This window comes from Bos mutus, chromosome 7 (genome assembly GCF_027580195.1).
Source record: "Bos mutus isolate GX-2022 chromosome 7, NWIPB_WYAK_1.1, whole genome shotgun sequence".
NCBI lineage: Eukaryota > Metazoa > Chordata > Mammalia > Artiodactyla > Bovidae > Bos > Bos mutus.
In genome coordinates this window covers 53,221,967-53,236,830 of record NC_091623.1, presented here as the reverse complement: position 1 = coordinate 53,236,830, position 14,864 = coordinate 53,221,967, and the positions used below count along the sequence as shown (strand labels likewise).

The 14,864-nt window shown below is 46.2% G+C and overlaps 1 protein-coding gene across 1 annotated transcript in view; it reads left to right on the top strand.

Annotated features, from left to right (window-relative positions):
* LOC102286877 (mucin-16) overlaps positions 1-14,864 on the top strand; it is a 74,277-nt gene that overhangs the window by 25,775 nt on the left and 33,638 nt on the right. Inside the window, exons 16-25 of the mRNA XM_070373614.1 lie at positions 171-236; positions 4,775-4,899; positions 5,077-5,147; positions 6,378-6,550; positions 8,062-8,097; positions 8,363-8,422; positions 9,698-9,822; positions 9,976-10,043; positions 10,677-10,849; positions 12,049-12,084. Of these exons, the coding sequence (XP_070229715.1) occupies positions 171-236; positions 4,775-4,899; positions 5,077-5,147; positions 6,378-6,550; positions 8,062-8,097; positions 8,363-8,422; positions 9,698-9,822; positions 9,976-10,043; positions 10,677-10,849; positions 12,049-12,084 (933 nt within the window). The remainder of the gene's footprint in view (positions 1-170; positions 237-4,774; positions 4,900-5,076; positions 5,148-6,377; positions 6,551-8,061; positions 8,098-8,362; positions 8,423-9,697; positions 9,823-9,975; positions 10,044-10,676; positions 10,850-12,048; positions 12,085-14,864) is intronic.

Below are 14,864 nucleotides of genomic sequence, written 5' to 3'. Positions count from 1 at the left end.
CACTGATCCCCTCCTTCCAGAGCCTCGGGGAGTAGAGATATGGGAGGACCCGGGTGTCTCATCCAATGCCCGCTACGTACAGTGGCTCCAATTGGACTGGAAAGATACATGTGGTGGCATCCGTGCACCGCTTGGAATCCCTATTCTCACTCCGGACCATTTCTCCTCAGCTGCTGGGACCTCCCCAACCTTCCCAGGGACCTCCATGGTGCCAACCCACTTCCCTAGCTCCACAGGTAGGTGACTTCTTTCTCCAGATCTTTCTGTTGCTGTGTGTGCTTAGTCACTCAGTCACTCAGTCGACTGTTCGAGACCCCATGGACTGTAGCCCACCAGGCTCCTCTGTCCATGGGATTCTCCAGGCAAGAATGGAGTGGGTGACCATGCCTTCCTCCAGGGATTTTCCCACCCCAAGGATCGAACCCAGGTCTCCTGCATTGCAGGTGAATTCTTTACTGTGTGAGCCACCAGGAAAGCCCCCAGATCCTTCTAGGAAGCCTCAAAGCTAGGACCCTTGGGTTTCAGAGACAAGCTGCCGTGAAACAATGAGAACTACCATGGGCTGCCCCTGCACTGCTCTAAATTCCTCAAGGGCATGAAATATGAATTCTTCATCCATCCAGCTCTGATGACCATGCGTAATTTACTTATCCTCTCAGTGCCTCAGTTTCCTCACCCGCCAAGTAAGAATAATAATACTTGGTAGTCGTTGTGAAAGTGAAATAAAAATGTGAGTAAATCAACTATATGCCAATTAAAAATTAATGTAAAAAGAAAGAAAATGTGCATAAAACACCTACCACAGGGAGTACCAAGGATTTTAGTGTGACAAATATTTATTGCATATGTGTTCTGTGCTAGGCAGAGGGAATAAGATTTTAGTCCCTCACCCCCTCCATAAGGGCTTCCCTTGTGATGGACAGTAAAGAATCTGCCTGCAATTCAGGAAACCTGGGTTTGATCCTGGGGTCAGGAGGCTCCCCTGGAGAAGGAAATGGCCACCCACTCTAGTATTCTTGCCTGGAGAATCCCAAGGACAGAGGAGCCTGGAGGACTACAGTCCATGGGGTCTCAGTCAGACACGACAAACAACAATCTTTCCCACTCGAACCCTTGGCAACTACTAATCTGTTTTCCATCTCTATAATTTTGTTATTTCGAGAATGTTATATAAGTACATGTAACCTTTGAGGATTGGCTCCTTTCATTCAGCATAATATCCTTGAAATGTGCAGACTCTTTTAACGGTCACTTAACCTTCATAATTTCTCTACAATGCATAATTCTCCCCATTTTACAGATAAAGAAGTGGAGATAGGCAGACAAGTTAAGTAACGTGCCCCCGGTCACATGACTGGTGAGGGGCTGAGAGAATTTACTATAGAACCAATAGAATTTACTATTTAAAATTTTTTTAATTTACCATTTTTAAGTGTTTATTCACAATATTGTACAGTCATCACCACCATCCATTTCCAGAAAATTTGCAGCATCCCAAACAGAAACTCCAAACCCATTAAACATTAAATCCCCTTAACCCCCGTGCCCAGCCCTGGTAACCTCTATTCTCTCTTCTGCCTCTGTGAATTTACTTAATCTAGGTAACTTTATGTGAGGGGAATCATACAGTATTTGTCTTTTCATGTGTGATTTATTTCACTTAGCATAATGTTTTTAAGATTCATCCATGTTGTAGAAGTATAACAAGTTCATTCCTTTTATCAGTTCAGTTCAGTTCAGTCTCTCAGTCGTGTCCGACTCTGCAACTCCATGGACTGCAGCATGCCAGGCCCCCCTGTCCATCACCAACTCCCAGAGCTTGTTCAAACTCATGTCCATCTAGTCGGTGATGCCATCAGCCATCTCATCCTCTGTCGTCCCCTTCCCCTCCCACCTTCAATCTTTCCCAGCATCAGGGTATTTTCCAATGAGTCAGTTCTTTGTATCAGATGGCCAAAGTATTGGAGCTTCAGCTTCAGTATCAGTCCTTCCAGTGAATATTCAGGACTGATTTCCTTTAGGATGGATTGATTGGATCTCCTTTCAGTCCAAGGAACTCGCAAGAGTTTTCTCCAACACCACAGCTCAAAAACATCAATTCTTTGGTGCTCAGCTTTCCTTATAGTCCAACTCTCACATCCATACATGACCACTGGAAAAACTATAGCTTTGACTAGACAGACCTTTATTGGCAAAATAATGTCTCTGCTTTTTAATATGCTATCTAGGTTGGTCATAGCTTTCCTTCCAAGGAGCAAGTGTCTTTTAATTTCATGGCTGCAGTCACCATCTGCAGTGATTTTGGAGCCCAAAACAATCAAGTCTGTCACTGTTTCCATTGTTTCCCCATTTATTTGCCATGAAGTGATGGGACTGGATGCCATGGTCTTAGCTATCTAAATGTTGAGTTTTAAGCCAGCTTTTTCATTCTCTTCTTTCATTTTCATCAAGAGGCTCTTTAGTTCTTAGCTTTCTTCCATAAGGGTGGTGTCATCTGCATATCTGAGGTTATTGATATTTCTCCCAGCAGTCTTGATTCCAGCTTGTGCTTCATCCAGCCCAGCATTTCACATGATAAATTCTGCATTTAAGTTAAATAAGCAGGGTGACAATATACAGCCTTGATGTACTCCTTTTCCTATTTGGAACCAATCTGTTATTCCATGTCCTGTTCTAACTGTTGCTTCTTGACCTGCATACAGATTTCTCAGAAGGCAGGTAAGGTGGTCTGATACTCCTATCTCTTTAAGAATTTTCCACAATTTGTTGTGATCCACACAGTCAAAGGCTTTGGTATAGTCAATAAAGGAGAAGTAGATGTTTTTCTGAAACTCTCTTGCCTTTTCAACGATCCAACAGATGTTGGCAGTTTGATCTTTGCTTCCTCTGCCTTTTCTAAATCCAGCTTGAATATCTGGAAGTTCACGGTTCACATACTGCTGAAGCCTGGCTTGGAGAATTTTGAGCATTACTTTACTAGTGTGTGAGATGAGTGCAATTTTGCGGTAGTTTGAGCATTCTTTGGCATTGCCTTTCTTTGGGATTGGAATGAAAACTGACCTTTTCCAGTCCTGTGACCACTGCTGAGTTTCCCAAATTTGCTGGCACATTGAGTGCAGTACTGTAACAGCATCATCTTTTAGGATTTGAAATAGCTCAACTGGAATTCCATCACTTCCACTAGCTTTGTTCATAATGATTCTTCCTAAGGCGCACTTGCCTTCACATTCCAGGATGTCTGGCTCTAGGTGAGTGATTACACCATCGTGGTTATCTGGGTCATGATTATCTTTTTTGTATAGTTCTTCTATGTATTCTTGCCACCTCTTCTTAATATCTTCTGCTTCTTTTAGGTCCATACCATTTCTGTCCTTTACTGTGCCCATCTTTGCATGAAATGTTCCCTTGGTATCTCTAAATTTCTTGAAGAGATCTCCAGTGTTTCCCATTCTATTGTTTCCCTCTACCTCTTTGCATTGATCACTGAGGAAGGCTTTCTTATCTCTCTGTGCTATTCTTTGGAACTTTGCATTCAAATGGGTATATCTTTCCTTTTCTCCTTTGCCTTTGACTTCTCTTCTTTCCTCAGCTATTTGTAAGGCCTCCTCAGACAACCATTTTGCCTTTTTGCATTTCTTTTTCTTGGGGATGGTCTTGATCACTGCTCTTGTACAATGTCATGAACCTCCATCCATAGTTCTTCAGGAACTCTGTCTATCAGATCTAATCCCTTGAATCTATTTGTCACTTCCACTGTATAATCGTAAGGGATTTGATTTAGGTTATACTTGAATGGTCTAGTGGTTTTTCCCTACCTTCTTAAATTTAAGTCTGAATTTGGCAATAAAGTGTTCATGATCTGAGCCACATCAGCTCCTGGTCTTGTTTTTGCTGACTATATAGACCTTCTCCATCTTTGGCTGCAAAGGATATAATCAATCTGATTTTGGTATTGACCATCTAGTGATGTCCATGTGTAGAATCATCTCTTGTGTTGTTGGAAGAGGGTGTTTGCTATGACCAGTGCATTCTCTTGACAAAGCTCTGTTAGCCTTTGCCCTGCTTCATTTTGTACTTCAAGGCCAAATTTGCCTGTTACTCCAGGTATCTCTTGACTTCCTAAATTCCTTTTATAGCTGAATACTATTCCATTGTATATACCATGTTTTCTTTATCCATTTATCTGTTAATGGATACTTAGGTCTCTTCCACTTTTTGGTTACTGTAAATGCTGTGGCTGTGAACAGTTGTTTTCAAGTCTCCAAGTCCCTGTTTTCAGTTCTTTGGGTGTACATACCTAGGAGTGAATTAACTTTATGAGGAACCACCAAACTGTTCTCTATAGCAACGCCACCAGCTTTTCCACCAACAATGCATAAGGATTCAATTTCTCCATATCCTCACCAACAGTATCTTTTTTTAACATGGCATGGCTTGCCGAACCTTAGTTCCCTAACCAGGAATTGAACCTGGGCCCTCAGCAGTGAAAGACTAGGTGGAGTCCTAACCACTGGACTGCCAGGGAATTCCCAAAATTTCTTTTTCTTTCTTTTTTAAAAAAATAATAGTCATCCTAAGGAATGTGCACCCTACTGCATTTAACAGCATTTTGCTTTGCCCCTTATTTAGCCTCTGTCTCTGGTCCTACGATGGCCTGCCAGCTAGGAATCTTTGCTTCCTCAGATCTGGGCCCTCCATTTCTGTCCCTGGAAGTTATCTTAGATCTCAGCCCAGGTCTGACTCAGGAGTGGTCTTTTTCCTTCCCCTGCTGCAGCAGAAGTCCCTCTTCTGATGCCTTTCACCCTCAACTTCACCATCACCAACCTAACCTTCGAGGAGGACATGCAGCGCCCTGGCTCCTGGAAATTCAACACCACCGAGTTGATCCTGAAGGGTCTGGTGAGAGCCCTGCCCATCAATGCCAGCCTCACCCACTAACACTAGTCCCACCCACTTTGCCCCAGCTCCGCCCACTAGTGCCAGCCCCACCCACCCAACCTATTAGTCCACCTATATCCCAGCTCCTCCTGGCCTCTCTCAGCGGTTCCTTCTCAACTCCCTTCTCCTTTTTAATAGCTCAAACACATGTTCAAGAATAGCAGCAGTCTGGGATCCCTCTATTCGGGCTGCAGACTAGCCTTGCTCAGGTAAGACCCTCCCCAACAACACAGCCAACAGGTTAATGGGACCATAATCTACCAGCTCCCTGACTTCACTCACGCTTAGAATGACTACTGTTCATGGATACTAAGTATTAATAACAACAATAACACCAGCAACTAACAAGTGCTAAGACCAAGGCAGTGTGCTGCTACTTTATATTTAATCATCAGTCTTCTCCCTACACTCAGGAAGCAAGAACAAAAGGAGAAACTGAGGCTCAGAGGGATTAAGTCATTTGTGAAGGTCACACAGAACAACCCCAGCATTTCAGGTTTAGAGCCAAGCTCCTAGCCCTTAAACAGCACTGCCTCCACTGCCTGCATTACGTCCTTGCAAGGTGTGTGCTCAGTCCCTCAGTCGTGTCTGACCCTCTGTGACCCCATGGACTATAGCCTGCCAGGCTCTCTGTCCATGGGATTTTTCAGGCAAGAATATTGGAGGGGTTGCCACTTTCTACTCCAGGGGATCTTCCCCACCCAGGGATTGAACCTGCACCTCTTATGTCTACTGCACTGGCAGGAGACATAATAAAAAACCTTCTTTATCACTAATGTCACCTGAGAAGCCCGGTATATATTATATTATATACGGTGTAGGTATAGTAATTACATGTGCGTGTGTGTGTGCTAAGTCACTTCAGTTGTCTCTGACTCTTTGCAACCCCATAGACTGTAGCCCACCAGGCTCCTCTGTCCATGGGATTCTCCAGGCAAGAATACTGGAGTGGGTTGACATGCCCTTCTCCAGGGAATAATTACCTATAGGAATGTGATATTAAGATTTATACAGTTTTCACACAACAGTAGGATACAAATTCTATTCAAATTCCCATAGACTATATACTGGGAGACACTGGAACATATCCAGGGACATAAAACAAGGTGCAAAAATTTCATAACCTAAAGGTATTGAAATCATACAGAGTCTGTTCTCTTATCACTGTGGAATTATGTTAGAAATCAATATCCAAAGATATTTGAAAATAACCCAAATATTTTCAAGTGCAATGTGACATTTACCAAGAGAGATCTTTGACTTAGCCATTGAAAGTCTCAGTAAAATTAGAAGACTGAAAAAACACAGAGGGTGATCCCAGCAGCTTTCTTGTTAATTCAGGCTTCTGAGGTTTCTGCCTTAGGGGTGGCAAAGAGAGGGAAGGCAGGATGGACAGATGGAGAGCTAGTTGGACCAACCATATGGAGGTTTTTACACAGGCCTGAGAAGGATGGCGCAGCCACCAGAGTGGATGCCATCTGCATGCATCGCCCTGACCCCAAAGGCCCTGGATTGGACAGAGAGCAGCTGTACTGGGAGTTGAGCCACCTGACCCATGGCGTCACCCTGCTGGGTCCCTACACCCTGGACAGGGAGAGTCTCTACGTCAATGGTGAGCCGCTCAGACTTGAGATCACACTCCCTGTCTTGCCCTTAGAGGCTTGGCTGTGTGCTCTGGGTGTGTTGATTCAGATCTTGGCTTCATGGTTTCTTCTTTTTTAAAAAGAAAATGTTTATCTATTGCCTATGCTGGGTCTTTGCTCTGTGGGCTTTCTCAAGTTGAGTTGAGCGGGGGCTACTCTCTAGTTGAGGCTTCTCGTTGCAGTGGCTTCTCTTGTTGTAGAGCACAGGCTCTAGGGCACACGGGCTTCAGTAGTTGCGGCAGTTGGGCTCAACAGTAGTGGCTCCCGGGCTTTAGAGCACAGGCTTAATAGCTGTGGCACACAGGTTTAGTTGCTCCAAAACATGTGGGATCTTCCAGGACCTGGGGTCGAACCCATGTCCCCTGCACTGGCAGGTGGATTCTGTATCACTGAGACACCAGGGAAGCCCCTCATGGTTTTTTTTATCTTGAATCCACCCTCAAGGCCTTCTCTCCTGATGAGAGGATGCTGATGGGGAATCCTTGATGGCCTCTACCCCCTGAAACCCCTTTTATTGCACCAGAGTATCCTTGACTCATATTGGGTCCCCACATCTCCCTTAACCCTGACGCACTAACTGTCCCTCCCCACCATTCACCATACCATGAGCTACACTCAGGACCTCCTCCTGGTTCCTTGCGGGGCTCACTGCAGACCACGTGCCCTGGGCTCATGGCATACATTTTAGATCACCTGTCCTCCTACCCGGTACGGGAAGGGTTTGAGCTTGTCTCAAACTAGCCTGCAACTTTGGTTTGTTCCCTCATTCACAGCATTTCTGGAGATACATTGAGAGATCAGACACTCAGAGAGGGTGAGGGGGAGAGATGGCAGAGGGATAAACAACAGATGACCTGATCCAGAGAGTCCCCTGGGACTGTCCTGCTGATCCAATGGTTAAGATTTCACCTTCTAATGCAGGGGGTGAGGGTTCGGCCCCTGGTCAGGGAGCTAAGATCCTGCATGCCTTGTGGCCAAAAAGCCAAAACATAAGACAGAAACAATATTGTAACAAATTCAATAAAAGACTTTAAAAGTGGTCCACATTTTTTAAAAATCTATTAAAAAATCTCTCTGTTTTCATTGCATTCTCTAAGGTTTGTCTATACGGTCTGCACTTTGAGGGTGCCCCATGAACACTACTTAAATAAATCGCCGTTATAGTGACTCGGTCACTAAGTCATGTCCACCTTTTTTGCGACCCCATGGACTGTAGCCTTCCAGGCTCCTCTGTCCATGGGATTTCCCAAGCAAGAATACTGGAATGGGTTGCCATTTTCTTCTCCAGGGGATCCTCCTGACCCAGGGATTGAACCTGTGTCTCCTGCTTGGCAGGCAGATTCTTTACCAGTGGGTATTAAATAAATTAAATCTATTAAATAAATAGATTCATAGAAACTCAAATTCTTGCCCCAGATTCTTGCCACTCCCACCCCACCATCCTTATACCTTGATCTTTTGTCTCCTTCTCTTTCTGCAGGCTATACCCATCAGGCCCTGAACTCCACCCCCAGCAGTGAGTAGTAATTTGTGGGCCTTAATGTCCCATTGCTTTGGGGCCCATCCTTCCTCCCTGTTATCCTTAGTCCATGTACCCAGAGGTGGAAGGAACCAGGAAATCTCTGGACTTTCCCTACTTTCATTCTCCAGCTGGGAAAAGACAAGCCCAGTACAGCCCTTAGGCTGAACAGGAACAGGATCTTAAGGTTCCATGATGGGCCCTCCTTGATTAGAGAAGCCCTCTCTACTGCTATATTTGCCTTACTGTGTTTTCTTCTCAGTTGCCACGACCTCTACCATCTTCCCAGTGACTTCTATGGCCCCCGTCTCAGTCTCTACAGGTAGGAGCTTCCTCTCTGCACTTTTTTCCTGCAAAGATCTTGGTCATTGGAGATCATCATACTCATTCATTCATTCATTCATTTGATAAGTATTTATTTAGCACTTACTATGTAAAAGGCCCCGGTGATACAGCAGCAAAGAGAATAGAAAGGGCTAGTCTTAGATGGCCTTCCAACATGAAAGACAGAGACTAAAGATGTGAATGTGCAAGTAAATATTGAATTATAATTAGCATTATCATGGGTGAGATTTGGTGGTGAGAAGAGTTGGGTCTTTCAGGCAATTTAGTTTTTATTTCCAGAAAAGAAAGGAATAGCATGAGCTACAAGTATAGCTGTCTCACAGGTCCTGGTCAGGGACTTAGGCAGACTCTGGCTCAATCAGAGGCCAGCTTCCCATTCCTGGCCTCCAACTGGCCCAGAGTAGATTTCAATACCACCCATTGACCCGACTGAGAGTCTGAGATATCATTATCTCTGGCTTGCTTGAATCTCTAGATACTCATCAGCTAGGGCATCCGAAGGAGTTCTCACCACTGACCACTCAGGCCAGAATGAGTGGTCACTACAGGTGGGACTTGCCAGTGGTCCTAAGTGGAGGGGTTAGGAGCACAGATTCCTGGACCACACAGCTGAATTCATTCTATGCTCTGCCATTTATAGATTAAATGGCTTGGGGAAAATTACTTAACCTCCCTTGAGTTTTTACATCTGTAAAATGGGGATAAGAATACTATCTCCCTCCAAAGGTTTTGCCTCAAGAAGTAAATGAGTTAAAATGTAAGGAAGGTACTTACAACAGAGTCTTACCCATAAAAATGCAATGCAAGCATTTCTTCAAGCAAAATTTTAAAAACAATAAGTAGATGAATCTCAGAAAAATAATTGTTTCTTTAAAAAAAGCTCAAAAAAAAAAAAAAAAAAAAACAGGACATCTGTCTGGAATTTTAGTTAACTGAAGAGTCAGATATGCTTGCATCCTGCCTATGGATATATTGGGTTGGCCCCAAAATTGTTTGGGTTCTTCTGTTATAGCACATGGACAGACCCGAAGGAACTTTTGGGCCAACCCAATATTTACTCTTTAGTGCACTTTTTCATAACTATCCCTGGTGCTTCCAGTGGGGGCGATGTCTGGGATCTCCCTGTGGAAACTACCCATGCTGGAGGAAGACCCTCCCCAATTTTGAGGACACGTACATGGGATGACCCATGCCCCAGCTTATTGAGCATAGGGTAAGCTCAGTGGATATCTCTCGCAAACTCCTACTACAGTAGCCAGCCCTGCCCTGGTGCCATTCACCCTCAACTTCACCATCAATAACTTGCTCTATGTGGAAGACATGCATCGCCCTGGTTCCTGGAAGTTCAACAACACGGAGAGAGTCCTGCAGGACCTGGTGAGAGCCCCGCCCACTTCACTCCTGCCCCGCCCACCAAACACAAGCCCCACCTACCTCACCCTTGCTCCCACGGATGCCAGCCACACCCATATCACATCTGCCCGTCTCCCAACCCTCACACTTCCTATTCTCCCTCTCCCTCCTCTATAGCTCAGACTCTTGTTCAAGAACACCCGTGTGGGCCACCTGTACTCAGGCTGCAGACTGACAGCACTCAGGTAAGACCTTGGCATTGGCAGCCAGAGCTGCCTCAAGTGCTCCCAGACCCAAGGAGTTTGACCTTCCTCCTTCCTGTCTTCCCTGTATCCTCAGCTGAGGTGGTATTCAGGAGTCACCGACTTAAGGACCAAGGACTTCCCCCAACAGGCCCCAGATTCTGCAGACTATCAGCAGGATTGAGCCCCTAGCCTGGTCATCCTTCTGAATTCCCCCCCTCTCCTCCCCTTGACCAATGAGGGCATTTCCTTTAGGTTTTCAATTCTATCCTGATGATTTCTCTCAAGAGAAACATGCCTTCTTAACCTGCTTTAATCCCAAATTCCAGCTGTTCACCTATCCAGCTCTTCATCTGTCTCCAGTGTGAGCTCTCTTGTCCCCATCCCAGAAAGAAGCAGGCTTCAGATTTGCAATTTAATTGAAATACTTCCTCCCCCCAACACCAACTCTGCTTAAAGTCCCAGGTTGGCTGGAAGTCTGTGCTCTCAGAAAATCTAAGTCTGACTTCTCACCTCTCTACCAGCCTTCCCATTTCCCCTGGCCCCTTCCTGTCCTATCCCCAGAGATCTTGATACCCTCCCTTACTCCTAGAGTTTCCATTTACTGTCAACCTCCTCTCCTGCTGCTCTTCCCAGGCCTGAAAAGAATGGAGCGGCCACTGGAGTGGATGCTGTCTGCACCCACCGCCCTGATCCAGTGGGCCCTGGGCTGGACAGAGAGCAGCTGTATTGGGAGCTGAGTCAACTGACACACGGTGTCACCCAGCTGGGCCCCTACTCCCTGGACCAGGACAGTCTCTATGTCAATGGTGAGGGTCTGCCATCCTTTTTATTTATTTTGTTTCTGCTGGGTTTTGTTGCCGTGCAATCTCTAGTTGCAGTGAGGAGGCTACTCTCTGTTGTAGGGTGTAGGCTTCTCATTGTGCTGGCTTCTCTTGTTGCGGAGCATGGGTTCTAGAGCATGTGGATTTCAGTAGTTGTGGTGCATGGACTTAGTTGCTCGTCAGCATGTGGAATTTTCCTAGACCAGGAATTGAACCCATGACCCCTGCATTGGCAGGCAAATTCTTAACCACTGGACCACCAGGGAAGACCACCATCATTTTTTTAATGTTTGCATTTCATGAGGCCCCACATTCTCCCTATCCTTTCTTCACTTTGACTCATCTTTCCCCCTCTTCTCCCTTCCTCCCCCTACATGTGTAGGATACAACCACCAAACTCAGCTCACCACGCCTAGCAGTATTAAGAGGCCTCAGAAGTCTCTATAACCCTCTGTCTGAATCCCAGCCCTTGGGAAGAGAAGAGTCCAGGAGCCCATTGCCTCCTCTCCCTACCCCCATTTCCCTCCAACCCTGGGAAAACAGAGACCAATACCCACCAAAGTCCCAGGTGTAGCCCCTTCCTTCCTGGATTCCCCAAGATGATGAGGTCCCCAACCCAAGCACTTGGGATGTTTTCTCCCAGCTTCTGTGATGACAGTGCCTCCATCAGTGGTGAGGGGCTATGTTGGGGGTGGGTCTCTTCATCCCCACTGGGTGGGCTCTGCTGCAGAAGGGTTCTGCACTTCCACTGCGGACTCATGTTTCAAAGTGCTTAGGGCTCACCTTGGTCTTCCCAGGTGGCTCAGTGGTAAAGAATCCATCTGCAATTCAGGAGACTCGGTTTCAATCCCTGGGTCAGGAAGGCCCCCTGGAGGAAGAAATGGCAACCCTCTCCAGTATTCTTGACTGAGAAATCCCACAGACAGAGGAGCCTGGCGGCTACCGTCTATGGGATCACAAAGAGTCCAACATGACTTACCGACTAAACAACAACAGAGCACACCTTTGTCTCTCTGGAGACCGAGGGCAGTAGTAGACTTTGATCCCTTCCCGGTGAGCACGCGGTCTTCCTTTTAACGACTCAGAGCCATATTGGTCCAGCTGCCATCTCTCCAATGGCCAAGCTGTCTCTTCATTAAACGTCTCTCCATCCCCTTTCTCATCGTCTCACCCCTTCTTTACAGGTTACTCCCATCGGACCTCAGCCACCACTGCCAACAGTGAGTATTTCTATGTGCCTATAACCACCTCCCTTCCCCTGAAAAACAGGAGTTGTTTAACCAGCCAACCCTTCCCTCCTGTTACAGCCCTCTGGATCGTAGTGGCCCAGAGGACCTGCATAGCAAACGTGGACTGAATTGCAGGTGGCAAGAGTCACCTCTCCTCCCCTCCCCGATACACACAACTGAGGATGGTGCCCTGACTGCAGGCTACACGGGGCAGAGAAGGACACATTTTTTGTTTCTTTGTTTTTACTTTTTTTAACTTTTTATTTTGTATTGTAGTATAGCCGATTAACAATGTTGTGATAGTTTCAGGTGGACAGCAAAGGGACTCAGCCATACACATACATGTATACATTCTCTCCCCAACTCCCTTCCCATCCAGGCTGCCACATAACATTGAGCAGAGTTCCCTGTGCTATACAAGTAGGTCCTTGTGGGTTATCCATTTTAAATATAGCAGAGTGTACATGGCCATCCCAAACTCCCTGACTATCCCTTCCCCCATCCTTCCCCCTCACCCCTGCAACCATTAAGCTTATCCTCTAAGTCTGTGAGTCTCTTTCTGTTTTGTAAGTTAGTTCATTTGTATCATATCTCTTTAGATTCCACCTGTAATGGATGTCATGATATTTCTCCTTCTCTGTCTGACTTACTTCATTCTGTGTGACAATCTCTAGGCCCATCCGTGTTACTGCAAATGGCATTGTTTCATTCTTTTTCATGAATGAGTAATATTCCTATGTGTGTGTGTGTGTGTATACACACATCTTCTTTATCCACTGCTAAAAGAGGAAGGAAAGTTATGACCAACCTTGACAGCATATTGAAAAGCAGAGACATTACTTTGTCAACAAAGGTCCATCTAGTCAAGGCTATGGTTTTTCCAGTGGTCATGTATGGATGTGAGAGTGGACTGTGAAGAAGGCTGAGCACCAAATAATTGATGCTTTTGAACTGTGGTGTTGGAGAAGACTCTTGAGAGTCCCTTGGACTGCAAGGAGATCCAACCAGTCCATCCTAAAGGAGATCAGTCCTGGGTGTTCATTGGAAGGACTGATGTTGAAGCTGAAACTCCAATACTTTGGCCACCTGATGCGAAGAGCTGACTCATTTGAAAAGACCCTGATGCTGGGAAAGATTGAGGGCAGGAGGAGAAGGAGACAACAGAGGATGAGATGGTTGGATGGCATCACTGACTCCATGGACATGGGTTTGGATGGACTCCAGGAGTTGGTGATGGACAGGGAGGCCTGGCGTGCTGCAGTTCATGGGGTCACAAAGAGTTGGACACAACTGAGCGACTGAACTGAACTGAAAAGAAGCACATTTTAATAACTAGAACCACCACCACTGCCACTATTTCTTTACAGATGTACCACTCTCAATTTCATTTCTGGTGTCTTTTTCCTCTGCTTGGACCTCCACATTCTTCCTAGTGTCTTCTCTGGCTCCATCCTCCAAACCTACAGGTAGAAAGGCTCTTACTGGTACCCAAGGCATTTTTACAAAATCATTCCCACAAGATCACTTCTTCCTTCATTGCTTACTCACCTTCCCTGAGTGAACACATCCATTTCCATGGATCTTAAGGGCCATCTGGCTGCTTAGGGTCCAGTTGTTCAGAATCTAAACCCTGAGTCCAGTCCCAACCACACAGCAGCTCCCAACCCTGGGTTCGCCCAGCTGCCAGACATCACACGGCCTCTTGGTCTCTGACCCTTAACATCATCATCCTCTCCCAAACTTGTTCCTTCTCCCCATCACCAAAGGTAGGGACATGAGTGCCAGCTTAGGCCCTCCCTCTTGCTCACCACCCACATCCGTCCATCACAAAATCATCTCCTTTCGGAATGTCTTGAGAGTCTTTCCTCTCCCTGCATCTGCATTGCTTAATCTTTCTTTGGGCCACCAGCATTTGGATACTGCAGTCATTTCCACACTGGCTTCCTACAGTTTTCCCCCCAGCAGCTGCAGTGTCCCTCCCAATGAGCCTCTGTCCATATAGTTCCTGTCTTTTATTATTTATTTTTGGCTGTGCTGGGCCTTCCCTGCCACTTGCAGGCTGGATCTAGTTGCAGCGAGCAGGGGCTCCTCTCTAGTTGCGGTGCACAGGCTTCTCACTGTAGTGGCTTCTGTGGCTGTGGAACACGGACTTCAGGTGCTCGGGCTTCTGTAGTTGCAGCACACAGGCTCAGTATTGAGGTGCATGGGCTTATTTGCTCTGTGGCATGTGGAGTCTTCCTGGGCAAGGGATCAAACTCCTGTCCTCTGAATTGGCAGGCGGACTTTTAACCACTGGACCATCAGGGGAGCCCTAATTCCTCTCTTGTGGACAATCTTTGGATGGCCCCATCTGGTCTACAAATCAAGTCCAGACCCTTGTCCCGCATAACCACTGCCCCAGTTTTCTGGGCTCAGAGGATCCCTCCAGTCTCACACCTACGCTCCCCCATGGCCAATGCACTTCATTCTGAGTGTAATTGTTCTGCCGTCCTGCCAGGACTATAGCCACGCTGTTCCCTCTGCTTAACACTGCTCCGTTCCTATTCACCTAACTCTTACTCATAGGTTTGGTTACACTTAAAATAATGCTTCCTCTAAGAATCTTTCCCAGTCATTGGCTGGGTGACCATCCTGGAATTGCACACCATCCCCCACCCCCAGCTTCCCCTGCAGCATAATGACCTGCTCACTCCACTGGCCACAATGAAAGACTTTGCCCTACTCATCTTTTTTTTAATATTTTATTTATTTGGCTGCATCAGGTCTTAGTT